This window comes from Alligator mississippiensis, chromosome 1 (assembly GCF_030867095.1).
Source record: "Alligator mississippiensis isolate rAllMis1 chromosome 1, rAllMis1, whole genome shotgun sequence".
Taxonomy (NCBI): Eukaryota; Metazoa; Chordata; order Crocodylia; family Alligatoridae; genus Alligator; species Alligator mississippiensis.
This window is the reverse complement of record NC_081824.1, coordinates 252908143-252932569: the sequence shown is the minus strand read 5'-3', so window position 1 is coordinate 252932569 and position 24427 is coordinate 252908143. Positions and strand designations below refer to the sequence as shown.

The 24427-nt window shown below is 43.9% G+C and overlaps 1 protein-coding gene across 3 annotated transcripts in view; it reads left to right on the top strand.

The window, feature by feature from the left end:
• GSK3B (glycogen synthase kinase 3 beta) overlaps positions 1 to 24427 on the top strand; it is a 252063-nt gene that overhangs the window by 120009 nt on the left and 107627 nt on the right. For all 3 annotated transcript variants that reach the window (XM_019476256.2, XM_014603981.3, XM_014603982.3), the window contains exon 3: positions 17367 to 17450. In XM_019476256.2, the coding sequence (XP_019331801.2) occupies positions 17367 to 17450 (84 nt within the window). The remainder of the gene's footprint in view (positions 1 to 17366; positions 17451 to 24427) is intronic.

Genomic DNA, 24427 nt, shown 5'->3' with positions numbered 1-24427 from the left:
CAGAGATGGCAAAACCCCTTGCTGAAAGTAGTATATCCGGGGGCAGTGAGAAGGGCTTCTGGTGGCAAAGGTTAGGGGTGGGACTTCTGTCCCAGCATGGTGATCAGGGGGTGGGGTACATGTCAAGGGGCGGGGCTCCCCATGCAGCCCTTGATGGCTTGCCAAAACTCGGTAAGCGGCCCTCTGACTGAAATAATTGCCTACCCTTGGTCTAGCGCCTTTGAGGAGAGATCTCAAAGTGCTTCCACAAATATTTTGTTATTCTTCAAAGCCCTTCCTGTGAGAGATGCGTTATTCATTGGCAGAACTCCCTGACCTGTGCTCTATCCTGACTGGATGGAAAGCAATTAAATCACCAGTGAACTTGCACTAAGTGAAGGATGCCTGCTCTGGTATTTTTAGTTATTAAAATGGATTAGATGCAAACACATTTTTGATTGTGATAATTATTTTTCTGCCAGTGTTGTCCTTCGTTGGCTATAGAAAACTATTGTGAGCATGGATGCTGACTGGCCTGTGCAGTTTGAGGGGCATGCCCTTCACTTGGTTATTTCTCAGGATTTACATGCTTTCACTAAAAAATGAGACTTAGACATTTAAGCCTTGTCTGGGCTCAGTCTACTGAGATTCCAGTTAATAAATGACTGACATTAGTGGAAAGTCCAAGCATAGCTATGGAAAGGCATGATTTGCACTAGAGATTATATCCCTGCTAGAATTATTTTGCCCATAAAATACGGTTTTCACTGATGATCAGCCATTGATTATTAAAAGAAGAAGATAATTTTTTCCTGTGTAGACCAGGTTTGAGGGGGCACTAGTTTAACAGCAAAGATCTGATTCTTCATACCTTGCTCCTCCAAAACTCTAGTTCATGTTAATGGCAGCTTTGGGTAAATATGAAGAAGTGGGCATTGTTTGGCTAACCTAGTAAGGAGGGCTTTTAATTAGGTTCCACAGCAGTGGTGATCAAAACCTTCCAGCAGCAGAGCACACAGTCCGGAAGGGAAAGGACTCAAAGGAGCAACTTGGCTCTGCAAAAGGGCCAGAGAGCTACAGGACTGCAACAAAGTGAGGCAAAAGGGAAGCAAGTAGGACAAAATGCAAAATACATCTGATGCATATATACATATGCAAGAAGTATGGGGAATAAACAAGATGAGCTGCCTGTGAAAAGAGCTATGACCTGTTGGCATCGCAGAGATTTGGTTGAGACAGCTCTTACCACTGAAATACCAACATTGAGGCTTACATTCTGTTTTGGAAGGACAGGGTTGGAGGAAGAAGCAGTAGTGTTGCCTTGCACGTCAAAAATGCATAGATTAGCATATATTTGATCCCTAGTTCAGGAGGAACAAGACAGCAAAGCAAAATGCTGTATCTTTCACTTTTCATTTGCATGCAAATGCATCTATAATATTGGTGGGGACTTATTATAGGTCACTGAATCAGGAAGAGGAGGTGGATGAGGCACTCTTTAAGCAGGTGACAATCTATTCAAAAGCTATGGGATGGCACTGAGGGGGAGACTTCTGTTTTCCAGACTTCTTGTAGAAGAACAGTGAAGCTGCCAAACAAAGTCAAGCTGGTTCTTAACTTGTGTGAAGGACAACTTTCTGTTCCAGAAGGTGGTGAATACAATTAAGGGATCATCTATCTTGGCTCTTGTTTTAACCAGCAGGGAAGAACTGGTGAAAGATGTGAAGGTAATAGATAACTTGAGAGGAAGCAGTTACAATACACTAGAATTCCAGATCCTGAGAGAAGAAAGCATGAGGTCAGAAAAATTAGGACACTAGATTTGAAAAAGGCAGATTTCATCTGACTCAAGGAGCTAATAGACATGGTGCCATGGGAAGAGAGACTGAAGGATAAAGGTGCCAAGGAGGGCTGGGAGCTTTTAAAGGGCACAGTATTGGAAACCCAACAAGAAACTGTCCCAACATTATGGAAGCACAAGAACTGTGGGAGACAAATGTGTCTGCCCAGGGAACTTCTAAAATGTCTTAAATGCAAAAGAAAAGCACATGCAGTGGAAGAATGGGCAGGTTACCAAGGTTGTGTACCAGGAAATAGCAAGAACCTATAGGGGAAAAAATCAAGAAGGGGGGAGAGAGAATGAGCTGGACCTGGAAAAAGAGTTTAAGGACAACAAGAAGAGTTTCTATAAGCATGTTGGTCAGAAAAGAAGGACTGTGGAAGCTGCGAGTCCACTGTTAAGAAGCCAGTGGGAATTCCTAACAGAAGATGCAAAGAATGCAGAGCTGTTCAACAGCTACTTTGCCTCTGTCTTCACAAAAAAAATTGAAAGCTACAGCCAGACATCTAATAAGTAGGGACCTACTGAAATTGTGATTTTGCAGATTTCATGGAAAACCAAAATCCAGCATTGTCTGTGAAATCTGCAAAAAAAATAATTGCATAAAAAGTTACTGAAAATACAATGCTGGCTCCCCACATTGGTGTCCTGCCATTCTTGTGCTTCTAAAGTGTTAGGACAGTTTCTTGTTCTTGGCAAGGCCATGTCAAGCTGGTTGATGAGATTGTCATAGAGCTTTTGATAGATGTGATTGAATTCAAGTCAGCAGGGCCAAACAAACTTCATCCCAGGATACTGAAAGAACTGGCAGAGGAGATCTTGGAGCCCTTGGCAGTGATCTTCATGAAGTCATGGGAGACTGGGCCAAGTACCAGAGGACTAGAAAAGGGCCAACTTAGCGTCTCTTTTTAAAAAGGACAAGGAGGAGGACCCAGGGAACTACAGACCAGTTAACCTCAGCTCAACACCTGGGAAGTTAATGGGGCATATTCTAAGGAAGTCAGTTTGCAGGCATCTGGAGAAGGAAAGGCTGATTACAAGCAGCCAGCATGGGTCTATGAAAAACAAATTGTGTCAAACAGCTTTGATCTCCTTTTTGACAGAGTAACTACTTGGGTAGATGAAGGGAATGCTGTGGGTATAGTGTATCTGGACTGCCACAAGGTTTTGACATGGTCCTACACCATCTTCTCATAAACAGATTGGAGAAATGTGGACTGGACAAAACTACTATAATGTGGATAGATAGCTGGCTCAGTAGCTGCAAGCAAAAGGTAACTGTTAATGTGTCCATGTCAGAATGGCAGGAGGGTTTGAGTGGAGTCCCAAAGGGTCTGTCCTGGGCCTAGTATTGTTCCACACATTTATTCATAATTTCAATGCTGGCATGGAAAGCTTCTTGAGCAAGCCTGCAGATGATACAACTGGGAAGCATTGCAAACACATTGGAGGATGTAAGTGCAATTTGGAAGGATTGCTACAGGTTGGAAAGCTGGGTTAGAGTTAACAGGATGAAGTTCAATGCAGACAAATACAACATGCTACACCTTGAAAAGAACAATCAAAAACAAATAATAAAATGGGCAACGCCTGGCTGGACGGAGGCACTGTGGAAAAGGGCTTAAGAGTCTTGGTAGATCACAGAATCGTTGTGTGTCTGCAGTATGGTGCAGCTGCACAACAGGCAAATGTGCTTTTGGGATGCATCAATAGAAGCATTTAGATGCAAGACATAGGAGGGGGATAGTGCTTCTCTACTCGGCACCTCGTTAGGCCTCATTTGGTGTGTTGTGTGCAGTTCTGGGCTTCACGTTTTAAAAAGGCTGTGCACAAGTTAGGTGAATGACAAAGATGATAAAGGGCTTGGAAAGCAAGTCATATGAGGAGAGACTGAAGGAGCTAGGCATGTTCAGCTTGCAGAAAAGGCTCTTTACGGGGACATGATAACCAGTCTCTATATGTGAAGAGCTGCCATAAAGCAGAGGGAAAAAGTACCTTTTCTCTCTTGCTGCAGAGACGAGGCTGTGGACCAGTGACTTGAAGCCACAGCATGTAGGTTCCAGATGGACATCTGGAAGAACTTTCTTCACTTTGAGAAGAATAGACTGCCTAGGAAAGTTGTGGATTCTCTCTCACTGGAGGTGTTCAAGAAGAGGTTGGACAGCTACTGGTCAGGGATGATCTAGAAGTAGCTATGCCCATGTTCTCTGGGTATTTCCCATGCTTCTGGGTTTTACTGATTGTCCCCAACCCTCCTTTCTGCTACATACATCAGGGTGTGTTTAAGTTTTCCTCATAGGTGGGGGAGGGGGGGTGTTGGCTACGGCCAAGACTAGGGACTTTGACTGCGGTGTGCCAATGCTCCTGCTGGGACTAAAGCTGGAGGTTACTGACTTAAGAGAGACTTGTGCCTCCACTCAGTCAGACTGATCACCTTATTTAGGGTCAGGAAGGAATTTTACCCCATTGTCTGATTTGGTACAGACTCCCGGGGGGGGGGGGGGGGGGTTACCTTCCTCTATGGTGGGGGGGTGTGGCCCTCTACGTGAGATCTCTTGAACATACAACAGCAGCTTTTTATAGAAGCAGGGCATTGGCTGCAATGGTTCTTCTGCTCTACCTGTAGCAGGTTAGGGTCATGTGTCCATTGTGTCAGGTTTCACAGTAGCTTCATTCAGAGTTTAGATTATGGTTTGGATGGGAATGATCCTGCCTCAGGCAGGGGGTTGGACTAGATGACCTCTGGAGGTCCCTTCCAGCCTGACTTCTCTAAGGTTCTATGAAGTGGAGGATTCAGCCCTTATTCATTTGGACAGTTGGTTTTACATGTGCCTGTTTAAAGAAGACTGGATTTGCAGGTCCCAGAATATTTCTTAGCAGTCTGTGGGAAGTATTGAATACAGCTAGTGGCAAGAAATAGGGCAGTATTTGAAGATCGAATAAACAGGACGTTTTTCAAAATGTATAGTGCAAACTGTCTGTATATGGATCACTTCAGTGAAGCCCAGCAAGTCTGAGAAACTCCGTCTCATAGCATAGCATGACCCATATGTCCTAAATGAAACACCTGTAGCTGACATTCAGCATGGGTGACCTTGGTAGACGATAGGGCCAACACATGCATGCATTGCTGGGCACTAGCACAACTTATCAGTAGAAGTGCTTGAGCTGGGAGTCTGGTAAAGAAGAACAGCAACTTCCTTCCTCTCTCCCTCTTGCAAGATCCCAGCATGGAACCACATTCCCCAAATAAGCCTAGAAGTTCTGTTAGACGTGTAGCTATTACTACCAGGTAAAACAAGATGTGGGAGGCAGAAGAGCAAATATAAGCATAACCCTTTTCTCCAACACGTTTAAGACCAGTCCTCATCCACAGGCCAAACACAAGAGGCACAGCTCTTCCTCTGTCAGAAGATGAGCAGAGTCTTATAGCTGTTTGTTCTTCCAGAAGCCTTTGTGAGAGAGCTCTGCTGTTTGTTCCCCATTTGGACATGAGATCATCTGCTTAACTGCTCCCCAAGGTGGCAGTGGAGAGAAGTCAGAGAAGTTGCTTTGACAGTAAGTTTTACTTTTCCGGCAGCTGTTCTGGTATTCGCTCTCCACCAGTTCCTGTGGGAATACAGAAAAGCTGTTCTAATAATGTTGGTGTATGTAGTTGGTATTTCTTTTCCCAGCATGAAAAGAGGAAGGACTACTTTAAATAACAGGGGGAATTGCTAGACAAGTTATTCTGTAATGCTGAGTTGAACTGTCCCTTGGTTTTTGGTGCAGAGTTGCCAGTACCTACACTTCTTTCAAGCAGCGACACTGAAGTTCTTTAGAGACTGAAGGATCCCACAAGGCCTTCATTCTATCAGACACCCTGTTTCTCTCTGTATATTCTCTTGATCAGTGTGACATTTAGTTTCTTCCATGAAAGTGAAGCTTTCAGTCAAACCATTAAAGATGACTGTCATCTCATGGAAAATATGGGGACGAGTTGGAATACCTCAGACCACTGATAGCAAACAGCATCAGTTGCCTAAGGCTGAAAAAGCTCATAAGAAAATCAAGTCCTCCTTAAAGAGAAAAACGTCTGGAACCCATGAGTCTATACATGCAAACCACTTAAGCATGAGTGCACAGGTTAGATGGCTGCAAAAGTGTAGCAGTTTTCCAGAAGTCAGTGACAAGAACTCTTAAATAACTGGAGTTATGACAATTCTTGGGTCAGCTTTCTTGATTATCCATGACATTGTAGATGATACAGTATGGCAATCACATAGGGCCAGAGGCTCTTTCATTCCAGCAAGGAGATCCTGTTGCTGAAATAGGGGGTGGTAGTTTAATCCAGCAAGGTTGATAGCTTTCCTTTTGGAAGACGGACTGCTTTCTGGGAGGAATTGGACAAGATACAGTGTGCCTTGTGAGTTCTTAAGAACCAAGCCTTGCCCCAAATAAGATGCAAGGCAGAACGGGTTTCAGGTTTAGCTTCTCTGACTCTGAAGCAAGATGAAACAAGCTTCTTGCAATCAGCCCTGAGGTTTTAAATTGTCATTCTGATAGCACAAAGACCCAAACTGAGAATACCTTTAACTAGGAAACATGAAATGCTCTCTCCATGTCTGGATCTAGATGACATCAGACAGTGGATTTTCATGAATATATTGTTAAGTTCTGTACAAAGCCTTTTAAGCACTTTCTTCATTGATCTGCTTTTTTCAAGCTTAGTTGAAAGTCTGGGAGGCATGTAGTTATTTTGGGATACAGACCATTATACCCATGCTGGGTCAGAGGCACAGAAATCTTCATTCAGCTGAAAATGAGGAAAAGCAAAGGTAGCTATGCCCACTAAGATATTCCTGTTTAAGTAGGAAGAAGGAAGATAAGATCAGCCTCAGCAAGTTGAACTTCCATCTATTAAAAATGGTGGAGACTATAAATAACTATGGGAATCACAGTAGTAAAGAAAACTTTTTTTTCCTGGCTTGTAGCAATGGATTATAGTGATGAGACCAAGCTTGCTGCTTGTTTCTGCAGTTCTTAATCAATAGCAGTTTTTACCTGTGTTTGGGTGCATTTTCTGTTTTGAGGTTGTCTTGTGGGGGGAGCTTCTTCTAAGAAGTTTAAAAAGATGTGAAACAGCCTTTCCTTGCTATATTATAGGGTTGTAATAATCTGACCATGGACTGTCAACATTTACTAACTAGTGAGCAGTTAAGTTTTTTCAGAATAACTAGATGGTTGTCTGGGCTTTTCTTACTCCTAAGAAGTCTTCCTAGCTCACAACTGATGCTGAGGAGGAGCTTGTTGCTACATCACATCTGTCTCTTACTATTGAATGCAGAATTGAAATGTACTGGTTTAAAAAATGTTTTCTATACTTGCATTTCAACCACCCCTGCCCCCACTCCACCTTGGTTTTAGCTGAATAACACCAGCTGCAAGTAAAACTTGCTGTGTAGTAAGGATGTAAAAAGTTAAATGGTAATTATATTCATCCTGTTTACCTCCTGGCTTGGTGCTACCGACTGTTGGAGGAGTGGCTCTGGCAGCAGCAGGCTGGAAAGCAGTACAGATTCAGGCTGAAGCATCATGCGACTGCTGCGGCAGGGAGGTAACTAGCAGCTACCTGGGTGAGTGGAGCCTGGGTCAAGTTGTAGGGCAGAGCCAGCAGGACTTAAATAGGAGCGGTTGCAACAATGGGCTGCCACTTGGTGCTGCAGGTGCAGGTTTCACAGAGCCAGGGCCCCTCCTCCCCCATAGCATCCATAGAGACCCTGCCTACTGAGACAGCTGTGCCGTGCCATGCCGCATCCAGGCAGTGCCTCCAGCCCATGGGTGCCCAGAGCCCTGGGTGGTGCCTCCCTCCCACCCACCCCTTGGGCTCTGGCAGCTGCCAGTTGTCAAGGACCCACAGCTGCTGCCCAACTTGGGGGGGTATGGTGGATGGATGTGCTGTGCAGGATTGTGTCAGAGTCATCTACCTATGGGTTGAGTGCCCTCTGCTAGGAGCCACTGCAGTGGGAATCCCTGTAGTGCTGGGGGACCTGTGCTGTACAGCCTACCCTTGTGGCACCCAGTTGCAGCCCTGCTGCTGCACTTGCTCGTTTTTAAGATCTGCTGGCTCTGCCATGTAACTTAACCCAGCTGCACTCCCCCAGGTAGCTGCTAGTTACCTCCCTGCTGCAGCAACTGCACAATACTGAAGCCTGGATACGCACCACATCCCATCCTGGGCAGCTCCTGGCAGAGCCGTTCCCTTGACAGCCGGCAGAACCAAGGTGGGGGACCCTGCCAGACCCCACTGCCCCATGCTGCCTCTGGTGCCACTGCCTGCACACTCCTGCACGCATCCCACCTGGAGCCTGCTGTGGCCACGGGCTTCTGTCCTGACTGGCAGGAGAATTCGCTGCAATCCCACATGTCACCATTGGCCCGGCTCCACATGTCATCCTTCTCCTCTGCCACAGGACTATTTAACAGATATAATTAGAGGAGGTTAAACAGGTAATTTTTAAAATGATATTTATATCCCTACTGTTGTCTGTAGCTTCCCATATTTGGTATACAGGACTGCTGAAGCATGTACCTATATTTCAGTGTAAATTCAATTGCCTTACTCTCCATCATAAGTGAGAATGAGGGTCTCATTTCTCTGTGCGTAATGATCCCTTAATTTGTGTTTAGACTGGCTGTTGTACCGTTCAGAGCAGTGGTGAGTTAGAACATGCAAATATTTGGAGATGCACTTTTTCTTATTTTGGTAACTAAGCCTCAAATTCTGAAAGAATCCTTTCTTTCAAATACACTCTCTTCCTTAAGAAAATTTTAAAAGTTTTTTTCATACCAAATCTTTTCCTTCCCTTGGAGAGAGTGGTATTTAAAAAAATGGCAGGAATCTGCAGTAAAAATACTCTAGGATAGGTATAATGTTCAAAAGGAAGCCTATCATCCACATCACTATATTATTGCTTTTGGAATAAGGCTCTGAGTCTGAGCTAAGTCCTTGTGTTTTCATCTACCCTTTCTTTTGGACTTGCACTGTCAGCCTTTCTCATCAGTGTCTGAAATGTTTGAGTTACGTTATATTTAGTCAAGCATGTTTTCTGCTGTACTGAGTTAGCATGGAATATCCATCACTGATTATATAACAGCTCTCTGCTAATAGTTTTAGTTTGTTTCATGTGTTACATCCAGTTCACACTTTCTCATCTGTTTTTACTTTTTATTTGAAGTTTATTCTGCTAGTTTCAAGAGATGAAACTTAAGTTCTCTCTAAGGCAAGATCAATCCAAGTACCGTATCTACTTGAATATAAGATGACCCTGAGTATAAGACAGCTCATAATTAGATTCTATATATGGAATTTTTTGTGAATTTTGTTATAATTTTCTGGGTATAGAATCTAATTATTAGAGGTTTGCCTTGAATGTGTCTCCCTTCTATTGTTACAGCAGGGAAAATTTACAGAGCCCCCTTGCCCTCCTACCCCTCCCTCCCCGCAATTTCTCCCTGCAGCCCCCACTCCCCCCTTTTTACTGTCATACACTGCTCTCCCTAAGCACATAAAGTGAGGGAGAAATTTGAAAGCACGGACCTTAAAAATAAGCTGAGCTGTAGTAATATGCACATAGGCAAATTACCATAGTACCCATAGACTTTGGTCATCTGGAATTGATGCATTTTTTTTAAAACTGCTACAAGTTTTAGTACATGTATTCTGTAAACACACTTTTAAGCAACACTTGTGTGTGTATGTATATATTAAATAAAACAAACTATGCAAATTAGTCCAAAGCCAAAATCATGTTTTACCATATAGTTTATTGTGCTGGGCTGCAGTAGAGTTGAGTGTTCCAAGTCATAGACTCATAGATGTTAGGGTCGGAAGGGACCTGAATAGATCATCGAGTCCGACCCCCTGCATGGGCAGGAAAGAGTGCTGGGTCTAGATGACCCCAGCTAGATGCTTATCTAACCTCCTCTTGAAGACCCCCAGGGTAGGGGAGAGCACCACCTCCCTTGGGAGCCCGTTCCAGACCTTGGCCACTCGAACTGTGAAGAAGTTCTTCCTAAAGTCCAATCTAAATCTGCTCTCTGCTAGCTTGTGGCCATTGTTTCTTGTAACCCGCAGGAGCGCCTTGGTGAATAAATACTCACCAATTCCCTTCTGTGCCCCCATGATGAACTTATAGGCAGCCACAAGGTCGCCTCTCAACCTTCTCTTGCGGAGGCTGAAAAGGTCCAGGTTCTCTAGTCTCTCCTCGTAGGGCTTGGTCTGCAGGCCCTTAACCATACGAGTGGCCCTTCTCTGGACTCTCTCCAGGTTATCCGCATCCCTCTTGAATTGTGGCGCCCAGAATTGCATGCAGTACTCCAACTGCGGTCTGACCAGCGCCCGATAGAGGGGAAGTATCACCTCCTTGGATCTATTCGTCATGCATTTGCTGATGCACAATAAAGTGCCATTGGCTTATCTGATGGCTTCGTCACACTGCTGACTCATGTTCATCTGGGAGTCCGCTAGGACTCCAAGGTCCCTTTCCACTTCCGTGCCACCCAGCAGGTCATTCTCTAGGCTGTAGGCGTGCTGGACATTTTTCCTCCCTAGGTGCAGCACTTTGCATTTCTCCTTGTTGAACTGCATTCTGTTGTTTTCTGCCCACTTGTCTAACCTGTCCAGGTCTGCTTGCAGCTGTTCCTTGCCCTCCGGCGTGTCCACATCTCCCCATAGCTTTCTGTCATCTGCAAACTTGGACAGAGTACACTTCACTTCCTTGTCCAAGTCGCTGATGAAGACATTAAAGAGTATCGGTCCAAGGACCGAGCCCTGCGGGACCCCACTACCCACACCCTTCCAGGTGGAAGTCGACCCGTCCACCACAACTCTCTGGGTGCGACCCTCCAGCCAATTCGCCACCCACCGGACTGTGTAGTCATCCACGCCACAGCCTCTTAACTTGTTCACCAGTATGGGGTGGGATACCGTATCGAAGGCCTTCCTGAAGTCTGAGTATACGACATCCACCCCTCCTCCTGTGTCCAGGCGTTTCGTAACATGGTCAGAAAAAGAGACTAGATTGGTTAGGCACTATCTGCCTGCCACGAACCCGTGCTGGTTTCCCCTCAGCATAATTTGTCCTGCCGGGCATATGTGAGCCTTGATAATTTTTTCAAAGACTTTGCCAAGGATGGAGGTGAGATTGACTGGCCTATAGTTGCCCGGGTCCTCCTTCCTCCCCTTCTTGAAAATGTGGACCACGTTGGCCCTTTTCCAGTCCTCCGGGACTTGGCCCATGCGCCACAAGCGTTAAAATATTCCCGCCAGTGGCTCTGCAATGATGTCGGCCAGTGCCTTCAGCACCCTCGGATGGAGCTCATCTGGGCCTGCCGACTTAAAGGCATCCAGTTCTTCCAAGTGACTCTGCACCATCTCAGGGTCTACACATGGTAGTCTGGCACCTTGCTGCTGCCTCTCTACAACCCCAGTGAGAGACTTGTTGTGCCCCTCGCTTAGGAACACTGAGGCAAAGAACTCGTTGAGGAGTTCAAGCCTTGTCCCCCCTGTCCGTCACCAATTGTTTCTGCCCATTTAGCAGGGGTCCTATTCCTCCCTGGGCCTTCCTTTTACTCCCTATATATCTAAAAAAACAATTTCTTGTTGTCCTTTACTTGGGATGCCATCCTCAGCTCCATGGTATCTTTGGCCCGTCTAACTGCCACCCTACAAGCATGAGCAGAGGAAGTATATTCGTCTTTGGTGATCTCTCCCTGTTTCCACTTTTTATGTGCTCCCCTTTTGGCCCTTAGGCTGCCCTGGATTTCTGCAGTCAGCCAGGGAAACCTCCTGGCCCCTTTCCCTCTTTTACCCCGCATGGGGATCGTCATGGTGACCCCATAGTTCAGCATTGCTCAGTATGTATATGTACTCCAGTTTCTTCTCCTCCCTCTGGTCCCCAAAGGATCCATGTGCTCATTAGCCCCCCGCATATGATTGGGAACAGGTGTTCTTGTTATGAGTCCTGGGATCCTCCAAAAATGTACATACAGTTGAGGCAGAGTAGCCTGGTCCAATGCCACCTCATGGAAGTTGAGGCCACATTAATCATATGCAACAGGCTGAGAGAGGGGGTGACAGAGGGATTCTGAGTGAACTGCTTGGGGTTCCATTTGGTGATGTTTGCCAGGCTGGTTAAGAAGCAGGAAAGAAACGTGTGCAGCTCAGCAGTGGGAGTGGAAAGGAAGTCAAAGTACATTCAGTATAGTGACTCACCATGACTTGAAAGAGTCAGCACTGAGGAGGGCAGAGCACAGTAAGCACTACCATGTCTTATTCAGATGGGCTGCACTGAGCTATCCTTTGTGGTAGGTCCATATCAGTATGTTTGCTCCATATGAGCCATGTAATTCATGCTCAGTGTCAGTGTTAATTAACTTTATAGCTGATTTTCTATTTCTGAATGCATTCTGCTTTTGATAGCAGTTTAATGATAGTGTATTGGTAGCAGTTTAACAATAGACAGCCTCAAATATAAAATGAGAGGCTTTCTTCCCCATGCTGACTGGGGGGGGGGGGGGGAATCTCATCTTGTATTTGGGTAAATATGGTAGTAACTTTGGTCACAGTGACCCTAGTCACAATAATCCATTCTAATTTTATATCGGTTTTTTCTATATTTTTGATTTTATTATTGTCCATGAGAATTATAGCTGAAGTTTTAGTTTAAATTCTTAAAACGACTTGGCCCGAAACATTCTATGTAAAATTTCAGCTGTACTTCACATTTGCTCAATGAGTTAACTCTGATATCACCACCCATAAACAGAGTTGTTCATGGAGCTGTAGCATATGGTTAGAGTTGGAACAATAAGGAGTTGGAGCAAAAAGTGGAAGGCATTGAAGGTACAAAGATTGTTTGCCCTGGGATGGGGTAACAAAGTGTAATAAAACTTAAGCACCAGGGGCACTTACACATACGCAGGGAGGTTGTTCTGATGTGCTGTAAATCCAGTGGATTAGAGCAGACTCAACCAACTCTACTGAAGCATGTAAATTACCGCTCTCCAGCAGCTTCCAGCATCAAATGTATCAGCGTCCCTATGCTGAGAAATGGCGGCAGGGCGCTTTGAACTAAAGCTCATTGGATGAGCTTTAGTTCAAAGTGCCTTGCCACCACTTTTTCAGGGTGGGGATGCTGATGCATGTGATGCTTGGACACTTTTAATTAGCGCAGCTCGACCCCTTCCCGCCACCCATCCTGCTTGGAACATGTCTACAAATGCCCCAAGTTAGAGTAACATAACCAGATTTCTAGTGGGTTACACACTGATCAGACATGTGCACGCAGAGAATGAGAAGGAGCTGTCTAAGCCTAGGTTTAGAACAGGGGCGACACATAGGGGTTGAACGCAGGTTCACGTGCACCCCCTGAGCTTGGCAGTGCACCTGCTACAAAAAGGTGCCTCTGACACTGTTGGTGGCGCCTGTGGGTGGTTGCCGCTTGCCACCCTGCTGCTGACATTGCTGGTGGCGTCTGTGGGTGGTCTGTGATTGCCACTGGCTGTCGCCACTGCTGCGGCTGGCGGCACCTGCGAGCGGTCTTTGACCCCTGGTCGGCGCTTGCCATCCCCTACCCTTACTGCCACTTACAGCTCACTGCTGCCGCGCTCCGGCGGCCCCCCCAGCCACCAGGAGCACGCGTTGTTCATGGCTTAGAATATGCATGTATATAAAAAGGCTAGTAAAGAGACTGCTGAAAGAATGGCAGTGCTTGCAGGGTGTTATCAGGTTGAAAACTGTGTGCAAACACTGATTAATATCCTCTACAACACTGAAGTAAAAGTACCATTATCCACATTTCTGCTGAGAGAAAGATGACAAATTTTTTGCCCTGGGTCATGCAGTGAATTGCTGGCAGATCTTAATTTTTTAGATCTTTGAATTTCCAGACATCTAACTCCCTGTCTAGTTCTTCATAGGAAGTGTGAACACCTGAAAAGCCCATCACAAAGTATTAGACACTCCAGTCATCAGAGATGTCTTCGTAGTTAATGATGGGACATGGAGCCATGCGCACTTAGGTCTGGTTCAAATATGACCTAGGTCTGTAACGGCTAACAATTGATTCCAGATGATTAATGTTTGATGCGGAAAGAGAAATGGTTGATAAGTGCAGTCCGCTGGAAGGAGGAATGAATGAATTTGCCTCTCAAACACCACATAGCAAGTAATGTATTGGTTCCTTTTTGTCAGTTTTAATAGAGGTTATTTGAGACATGAATAAGCGGTGAAGATTTGAACTCCTTTACCTATTCTACACAAGGCACTTTTCACTTACTCATGTTAGATATGCGGTGCCCTAGAAAGATATTGAGGAAGTCAGCTCTCATTCAGACACCTGCTCCACACCTGCTTTCCACCTTGTTCCTTCCCTGCCCCCGCCTTCAGAAACCAAAGATCCTCTAGTTTATTAAGCTTCCTATGTTAGGCATTCACCATGTGCACCGTAGTGTGTGAAATCATCTCATGACTAAATTCTTCCCCTCCTGAATTTTTCTGAAGTTAGTCAGAGATTAGAGTGTTAGCAGGACAAGTTCACAGTTTCTATACCAAGCAATTTGGGTCATATGACAAGGCAAAGTAATTAGGAAAATAACTGACAAATTGAAATTTTCTGAATGCTTTAACCCTCCCTTCTCCACAGCTTTCAATCCTATTTTTCTTGTTTGCCTACTTTTCTGTTTGCTACAAAAATAATTTTCTTGCAGGATAAAACACTGCATGCCACTTTGAGGTACATCAGTTGAATTCTGGCTTTCTTAGGGTGAGGAGGGTGTTCAAAATTAGATGCGTATACAGAGCTAGTATCAGGTGTAACATCAGAGAGATGAGTCTTCCATAAAAAGCTTGAACATCTTTTGCTTTCAAAGCAGCAGCTACACTCTCTGCAGTCTCCTTCCGCAGATTAATTAGTTTAGGCAGAGAGAAGCAGAGGGATGTAGAGAGGAGATGGAGGGGCACCAGTGACAATGCAGTTAACAAAGCCATGGTCATTTGCTGGTGTGCTATACCTTTATCTCTACTTCAGCCCTTCATCCAATTTTGTTTTGTAAACACCCCATGATGAGGGTAAGCACAATGAGGCTCTAGTCCAGTGATTCTCAACCAGGATGATGGGGTGCCACTAGATCTTTTGAAGGGTGCCAGAGGTATGAGATAAGTGTGGTATGAGGAGATAAACTAAGCAGATAAGCTAGGCTCTGGCTTGTCCCTACCTGTATAATCCTTCACCCCTATTGCCCAGCCTCTGTTTTAAGGAGGTGCCTTGAATCCAAAAAGGTTGGGGAATCACTGCCCTAGTCTACTTCCCTACCCTTCTCCCCCATTCTTGCCAGCCTTTTAAACTCTTCGAGGGAGGGACTGTAGGCATTTGGCATGACCTAATACATGTCTGTGGGGCTAAATAAATATATTTTATATTATGCACTTCAGATTGATTGCAGATGGGATATAAAATAATTTACATTGCAAAGTGAAATGAGTTTTTCCAGTTGTGCCAACATCAAATTTAAAGCTGTTTGCCAAGGTGAAATTTTAACTTCAGATTTCCTAGGTCAGAGGTTCCCAAACTTTCTTATTGCATACCCTTTTCCAGATTCACCAGCTGCCTGCATATCTCTACCAGCATACTTTAACCCCTTAAATGCCAATTATTATAATGAAAATTAAATGCTAACAGGTAATCGGTGCAAGTTACCAATTCAGTTTACTTGTGCAGTAGTAGCTAGACAGAGAGGGTAGTTGTTCGAGTGATATTGTCTTATTTAACTTGTCTACAGCAAACAGTGATGCAAAAGACCCTGATCCGCCAAACTCTGAATTTTTTTGTCCAAAACAATCTAAAGGAATGTGACACCCTGATACTTTTTTTTTTTTAAATTACCATATTTGGTGAGTTATGTGAATCTCTCCAGCTGGCACCAAACCAACCTGAAAAATTCAAGTCAGGTTGTTTTTGTTGCCATATTTACATTTTAAAAATTCCTTCCAAAACTCCATTGCCATTTTGATTATGAAACCACTGCCATTCTACAGTACAAAGAATTTAAAGCTTTGGCTTTGTTCAGACAAAAGTCGTTGTCTCATCCTATTTATGACTTAAACTAGCTGAAAATAGTTTGATGATGGCATTTTGTGGCCTCTCCTTTCAGCAGCACCCTGGGTGGTTGAGAGCCAAATTGATTATTGTTAGCCTCCATGTTTAATAATATGCTATAAATCACCAAAACTACTTGTGGATAAGAGGGGTAGAAATTTAAATAGTGCAGATAGCTGTAGCCATTTGCCAAATCCTAGTGATTTAAGTGGTACAGCTAAGCTGATTGAAGCATTCATGTGGAAACAGCCTGCTAGCAGCTTCTTGCCCTTTTTTTTTAAATGTTCCTGGCTTGGTTACTCAGAGCCAGCTCTTAACCTGTGCCCGGTTGTTCACACTTCATTAAGACTGATGATATTGTTTTTCAAAGTACCTTGCCTGTAAGGGCAGCCTTAAAATTACCAGGTCTCTGTCAGTTTTAGGGCACTAACAGTGGCTGAGCTGGGGTAGAAAAGGATTAATTATCCTGCAAATAGGGCAGTTTCCTGATTGCCCAAGTTGCTGGCTTTATGCCCCTTAGACCTCAGGTGCTCAACCCCTGGCTTGTGGGCCAGATCCATTTCCCAGCACTGTCATTCAGTCCATGGGACCCTCCATGAGTCTGTAGCTTTGCATATAGGGCAGTGCGGGCCTGATGTAGCACATATACTGGTCCTATGTCATTCATCTGGTCCACAGGGCCAAAGCCTTGAGCATCACTAGCTTAAACTGTTTCCCCTTTTCTGGTTCAAGGGAGAAAGGTATTCAGAGTACAGATTAATATATTGGTTTAAGCAATTGAAGGAAGTGAAATGAGGAGCAACATTTGCAAAACTAATCCACATGAGAGAAGCAAGGAATTTTGTGAGTGATATTTTTACTGAACCAAGTGCATGATTGGGATAGACTTAAGGTTTCGAATGCAGTGTATTCATCTTTGGGTCACCTGCATTCAAAAGCTTGTCTGACCATGCAGCTGGTTCAAGAAAAGATCTTTCTTGGACAGTCACAGCTTTGTCAATGTATCATGATTCTGTCACTCAAACATAATCCATGTACAGTTTTTACGGCAAAGGGGCTACTGATTTAGACTCCCAACTTTTTTTCCTCTTCTCCTTTCCCAGTCCAATGCATCTCTGAATCCATGTCTTTTATGAGCTTTTATCTAATAAGTAGTATACCTCAATATTTTCTGGCCCTTAGGCAATGATCCTGAGGAAATAACTTTCTGTGGCCATCATCACTTCTTGGCTTCCCTGCTCATCTGAAGAAACACTTGCCTGTGGAAAGCCAAATATTTTATGGCTCTGCTGGTGGGAGGCCCTATAATTCATAGCTCAGGAATTGCTGCTTTAGGATGCATGTAACATTCCACCACTGGAAAGCCTGTGGAAAAGTTTCCTAATCTCCTGCTACTTTTTGTCTTTCAGAACCGAGAGCTCCAGATCATGAGAAAGTTGGATCACTGTAACATTGTCCGATTGCGTTATTTCTTCTACTCTAGTGGAGAGAAGGTAAGTTAGCATGCAGGAAACCTGCTTTCCCTAAGCCATTTGGGGTTGTAATAATAAAACTGTCCTCCTGGAATATGAAAAAAAAAGCTTGAAACAAGTTGATTAAGTCAAAAGAAACGATAGTAAATGGACTTCATGGAAGCTCAGAAACTGTCCCCCTGCTGGGCAGCAAATTTGCAAAGCAAAGCCTGCTGGAGGTGAATTGTACCAAGAATACAGGGGCATGTAAGCCATAGGTGCACTTGTGGGATGCCCAGACATGGGTCTTTCCTCACTCTTTTCCAGGAGTTGTAGGGTTTGTGCCCTGGGGTGACTGAATGTATTGGGTATGCAGAGGTTACTCCTCCAGGAATTAGAGCGCCTCTGTCCTTGGAGGGAAAGATACGATATGTTGTAGGGGTGGTCAAAGGTGAAGCCTACTCCAGCTTACTTCCTCTTCCTTTCTACTCAGGCTTCCCTAGCAGTTCCCAAGTGTTTCCAATATAGCTTATGCTCCTGGTGCTATTGTGGTGTTCGGGCTTAGCCTGTTGCCACTTTGACACACAGAGGTTTTTTTGAGTATTGCAAGTAATAGAAAGGAAATGGTACTTTCAAGTTTAGAGTTTAGGCAAATCTAAATAGAATTTCATATGACAAGCAAAACTTGCTCTTAAAGTCTGCAGCCTTTCTTCCTGCAGATTTTCAGAAGCCTGCTGTGGGCAGTGGAGACATGAAAACTTCTTAGAAAAAGTAACAGGCATCTTTTATAACAGAAATCTAAGTACAGTAAAAGTTCTGTTAACCGGCATCTTACAAGCTGGCATGCTCAATTAACCAGGATGCCGGCTTGTAAGATAAAGTGAAACCGAAGTGCCCACCGTGGCACTTCCGTTTTCTCCGAGCCCCCGTGGCCCGGGGCAAAGCAGCCTGTGCTGCCAAGCCCCCATGGCCCAGGGGCATAACAGGCTGTGGGGCTCGCCTCCCTTTCCTGCAGGGCCTGCAGGAGGGGTGGCAGGATGCCCCAGACACGGTGGGAGAAGCGGCGGCCTGGGCCACTCAATTAACCAGCATATTTTGTTATCCAGCATCCCCCATTCCTGGGGGATGCCAGATAACAGAGCTTTTACTGTAGAAGGGAGCGATCCAGTAAAAACCACAAGCCTTGGGGTTAGCATGGATTTTCCATGTAACAGTATGAAGTAAGAATGGCTGGATCACTAGCAATTCCAGTTCTAGTGGAAACTTCATTTTCCAGTATGCTCAATATGGCAAGTGACTCAAAATGCTGTAATTGCTTTCTTAATTGCTTAATGTACGGAGCTGAGAGCATCTCATAGCAAATGCCATTATTGAGTACTTTTGCTTGAGACTTCTGTTGAGAAGCACGACCAATATGAAACAGTTGAGGGCCAAGAAGAATATTAGATGCTTGAAAGCAAGGTGATTGCTCCTACTTGATACAGTAGGGTCTTGCTGGGTCTCTGCAAGATGCTATTTGGACAGTTGGCATACAATTATTTCCATGTCATTGAGTTACTGACATTTTCAGGCCTTTATCTGTTTGAAGTCAAGGGGCCAGATTTCAAACTAACTCTAGCAAGTCTCATTGTACTCAGTGGTTGCTGCTGGGTGCAGTTATCCTCAAAATTAGCACCAAGTGTCAGTAGTAAACACTTCCGAAATTTGCCTCAAGGTGCCTGGATCTCACTTGGTGATAGTCATACAGAAGTCCTCCTCCAGTAGAAAGTTGATTAACTTGCAGTTGAGGCATCACCTCAGATAAGCCAGTCAGAACTAGCCTTCAGATAATATCTTAGTTTCATACTTGAGTTTTACAGTAACAATTACAGCATCCTACGTTTCATTCTCTTAGCAGCAAGAGGCTGAGTCCCTTGGTTTTTGCCTAATACAGGGAAATTTACCAGCATTAATATGCTGATATAGTTATTAATGTGTATCCATACCAATTTTAGCTTGGTATGTAGACATTCTTACTTACAATAACGGTGGCCTTTTTTTACTTAGCTTTGTATGTGACACAAGTAGGGCTTCTTTTTATCAAGATTTTGTTAAAATTTGTCTTTGGGGTGATTTTCGGTTTTTGGGTCCCAAAATCAGGGTTAAGGATTTTCCTTTTTTATATACTGTAATGAAAATATTTTCAGATACTTCCCAACATTGTTGTCAAACTAGGTCTTGCTTTGATTTTTTTTTTTTTTTTAATAATCACCATGTTGTGTTTAAATAAAAAAAAATAAAGTTGGTTTAAGGCAGAGGTGCCAAACTTATTTGGCCCCATAGGTCAAATCCAAACTATGGGATTCCCTATGGGCCAAATGACCTGATGAGTGGCAGCTTTAACCTTGTGGTTGTCAAACGGAGTTAAAATTGCTACTGCCTCCCTGCTCCACCCCCTTTTCCCCTGTAATCCATTTTAGTCACCAGGAGCAACTAAAACACCTGATTTTTGGTGGGGTGGAAACAAGTAGTGGTAACTTCTGGGGTTTTGGAGCTGCACTGAAACAGCAGCTCCAGCAGCCCCCAAGATTATCATCACTGCTGCTCTGGGATCTGGCCTGTGAAGGTCGGTGGTCCAGCCTGCAAAAATCCCTGTGGGCAGGATTACCCACCTCCAAGCCAGATCCAACCTACAAGACAGTATGTTTGACACCTCTGGTTTAAACTATACATCACAAGCATGCAGTGGTTGCTTGGCAGGGCCTTTTTTCCTTTGCTGTCATTTACCCTGAAATCCTGAGGATAACAGCTGCATTTTGGGGCTTCAGCATGGCAAGGCATTTTTAAAGAAAACTGTACCCACAGTTTGTTTAATATATCCCTGCTTTAAACCCTTTCCACATGGTATGTAAAGGTTCTGTACAAGTATCAAATGTAAATGTAAAAATTTACTGTCACTCAGTAGTTTGGGCAGGTTTGAAGTTTTCTACATGAACTCTTACTAGATACAAGTTGAGAAACTTGTCCATCTCCTGTGTAAACAAACTGCACTGGGGCAGGAGTCAAGTCAACACACATCCAACCTCTATTTCCAGTGTGTTCCTGGAAATATATTTCTGTTGTGTGTTGGGTAAACATTGATTATTTTGTATTAGTTTCACAAGCTTTACTAGTATAACTGTGGGACACATTTCCATGTCAAGACAAGTCCTTATTTACTCCCAGACCCTTCATGGTCTGTATCTCCTGATTATCTTTAATATTTATTCTTCCTACCATTGCTTCTCTCTGTGCAGCAACTAGCAATGCAGTTTGCAGCACAAGTGCCATCAGTTTACATCTTCAGAGCCTCAGTAAACGAGAAGAAACGAATCTGCAGACAGGATAACTAGCAAGGAAACCTGTTGTAATTAACAGTTTTGCTTATCTTCAGCTGAAGAATTGTCAGATCCTGTTAATGCCAATAATAGGCAGAAGGAGAGACTTCCATGACAAGGTCAAAAATCACATAGTGTTACAGAAAAGTTCACATTTCGTTTTTATGCTAAACCTTAAACCTGAATTTGTCTGGAAAAGTCAAGCAGATAAGTTTCTGATAAAATGCCTAATGAGCCTATTGGAGATGTGGCTTGTGGGAGACATTTTTGCCAATTCATTGGTTGCAAGACTGAGTACATGTGGCATGTATACTTTTCAGCTCTGTAATCAAAAGGCCATCATTTCTGAGGAAACTTTTCAAAGGGTCACGTTCTTCCTTTGGTTTGCAGGTTTTAGGTAATATGCTTCGGGGATTAGACAACTTCTTCTGACGCAAGCATAACGCCGGTAGGGTGGTCCAGTAGAACATTTGCTTGAACATTAGGGGTACATCTAAGGCTTCAGTATCTAGCATCTGGGACTGTCTAGGTAACTAAAGGTCATTTATCTGGACATTGGTCATAGGTAGACTTATAGAAGGTCAATATGGGATCCATTCAGTTAAAGCATTACAGATGGCAGCATAATTGTTGCCAAACAACATGGTTTTATGGAAATCCTTGATATCTCTTCTAATACGACAAGTTCTTGTTGGCAAAAATAGCTGCCACAATATACTTTTGTCAGCCATTTTACCAAGTATTATACAGCATTCTTGGGAACCTCCAGATCATTTTCCTATACCCTACTCTGCTACAAAAATAATCACCGGTATTCCGGCTGGCTCCCTACCACTTGTCATGACGCCAAGGTTGAACTGCTTGTGTAAGGCTTTTCTTGAATTCCAGTACTACTAGTGCAAACTCTAGGGAAACTCCTTCCTCCAGCTTTCTTTAAGGCGGGGGAAGGGAGGCAGTCTGTCCTTCTGAAAGTAGCGTTCACATCTCGTATAATACTGTACCTTCCTTTTCAGTTGCCATTCCCCAATGTGTGTGTTCAAGATTATTGGCCTCAGTTTTGCCTATGTACTGCTTTTTAATCCAGCAATTGCATTAAAAGGAGTGACCAAAATATCCCATACACAATAGTACGCTGCCCCTTTCATTACAGATTCTTTTGCTAAGTTTTAAACTTGATCATGGCATTTCCCCCTCCTTCTCCCCTCTCTCCCCCTCCCCTCCCAGAAAAAGGCAAAGCATTTGCCTGGGTTAGTCTCTCACCCTGGCCCAGGTGGGCTTATTATATCTGTAGAGCTGAATGCAGGTCAGAATTGGGAGGAGCACTGTTTCTGTATGTTTCTTTTAACTCTTTAGTTCAGAGCCTTTTTTTTTTTAATTTGTGACCTTTTTTTAAAAATAATTGTAGAAACAAACCTTGTGCATGTGCTTGAAAAAAGTAGCCTAAAATGGACTGTAATGGGGATGTGGAGGGGAGAGCTACATCTTTCTATTGTGAAGGATCATTAACACTGAAGGAACTAAACCACACCTGTAGGTTTTCCTGGCTCTTTTTTTAATCTATGACTGAATGATTGAAAGGTGCAGTAATTTCAACCCAGGGGCAGTCTAACTTGGTTTCTAGCTGTGTTGAACTACTCGAGACATCCAAAGTGGACCCACTACCAGTGATAGGGGCCTACTTTATTAGAGCCCAGGCCATGTCTATTGGTTCTCTTCTTGGCATTTGAATGGGTGATATGTGCAAGGAAGTCCCCTGGAGCTTTAATCACGTTACCAAGTATTATGACAAGTAGTGCTCAACTTATGGCCTGTGGGCTGGATCTGGCCCCCAAAGTGACTGGTTCTAACCTGTGACACAGGATCAGTTGCAAGCAGCTGTACCTAGCATGTCCCCTTCTTTTCCCTGCCCTGTGGGTGGTGCAGCAGCTGATCTCCCTGCTCTCTCTGTCTCCTCTCCTCCTCGGTGCTGCTTGTTCTGTGCCCTTCCCCACCACTGCTTACCAGAGGTAAGCTCTCTTCCTCCCCTGGCCAAAGGGAGTGGTAGCCTGTGGTACAGCCAGGTTGGGAGCACCCAGCCTGCAGCTGTCAAAGGTTGAGCACCACTGCATTATGCTATTGCAGAAATCTCTTGGGCTGTTGCTACATTTAGCAGGTTGTTTCTCCAGACATTGTTCACAGAGGGAACTCTGAGATCCATTGCCAGGTATGTGTGGGCAGTGCTTTGAAAGCTATGCACTAGTCGGGAATGTGTATGTGGGCAATCGCGTCAAGAAGAAAAGGAAGTAGCTGGAGTTCTTTGAGATGTATTGTCCACATAAATATCTGAATTGCTCCCTTCCTTCTCCTCTTTCTTGGAGTTGGGTACAATTCAGGCTCTCTAGTTGAGAGGAAACTCAGGAGCAAGAAATGCATATACTGCCTTTTGTCCCCACAGTGGGGGATCAGAAGGGGTGGTGAAACTAGAGTACACTCTTTGGGTGCTACTATGACAAAAGTCTCCAAAGTCTCAGGCTGTGAGACATAACCCCAAATGAAGAAAGTGTACATGGGCAGTACATCTCTAAGAACTCCAGTTACTGAAGTAACAATATATTTGTCCAGGGCTTCATCTGATATCCCTGAAAATGGAGTTTCCACCAGTGTCCTGGGAAGCTGTTACAGTCTAATAAATCTTGCTACTAGGGCACCGTTCTCTTAAACTTTATATTCTTTAATATCTGTTACTGGTAATTATTCTACAAGGCTCAAAGGGAATGACTAAGGATAAAAGGGGGGTGACTAGAGTGTTTGTAGATTTCCATGACTATTTTCCTAGAGAGTCCTTGATTATTAAAGCCATTGAAACCAAGCAAGCCAAGAAGAGGGTTCATTCAGCCTGCTGGAATGGAGAACCTGTCTTTGAGAAGGGAATGCAAGAGCATGGCACGTCTAGGATAGCAAAATGAAGGTTGAGGAAAAAATGTGATTTGTTTTCTGTCATGGTATCTGAGCATGATCACTAGGGAAGGGAAGAGCTGTGTTGGTGCAAGGAGTAGGAGCAAGAAACCTAGCTATTTTTCTGAGGCAGCCTGGTCAGTTTATGAAGGGGATCACATGATGTAGCTGCCTGCAAGAGGATGGAGCTGAATGCAGTAACAAAGGAGGCCCTTTCTAGTCCTGTGTTCTTCAGGTAGGTAGATCCTTGTAGGAGAACATCTTCAAGTACATTCAGTAACTTTCTAACTGTATGCTACTTCCTATTGCTGGGAATTTGAGCTGTCACAACCTGTAGCAGCCATTCCTGAATGAGTTATGAGAGAAGATTATGAATTTCTAAGAAACGTGTGTGTGTACCTGTAGCTGTAGCTTTGTTCAGATAACTCCTAACTTTTTTTTTTATAAGAATAGAAGTCCAAAGGAGGGTGGTGACTTATGAGGATGGACTAAAATGTATGTAACTATGAATAATAGAATGAAATAAAGCAAAGAAAGAAGAATCACAACAGGGAAAATTGATAGGAATTGTAGTATATATTTTTAATGGAAGGTAGTGTTAAATGTTTTCCCTAATAATTTTTTGTGATCTATAATTTTCTTAATAGTCTTCCAAGAGAACAGCCAGGATTTTAGGCAGTGTGTGTTGGCTTGGAAAGTTTTGGTACTATAACCTTGTTAGAATGGTCT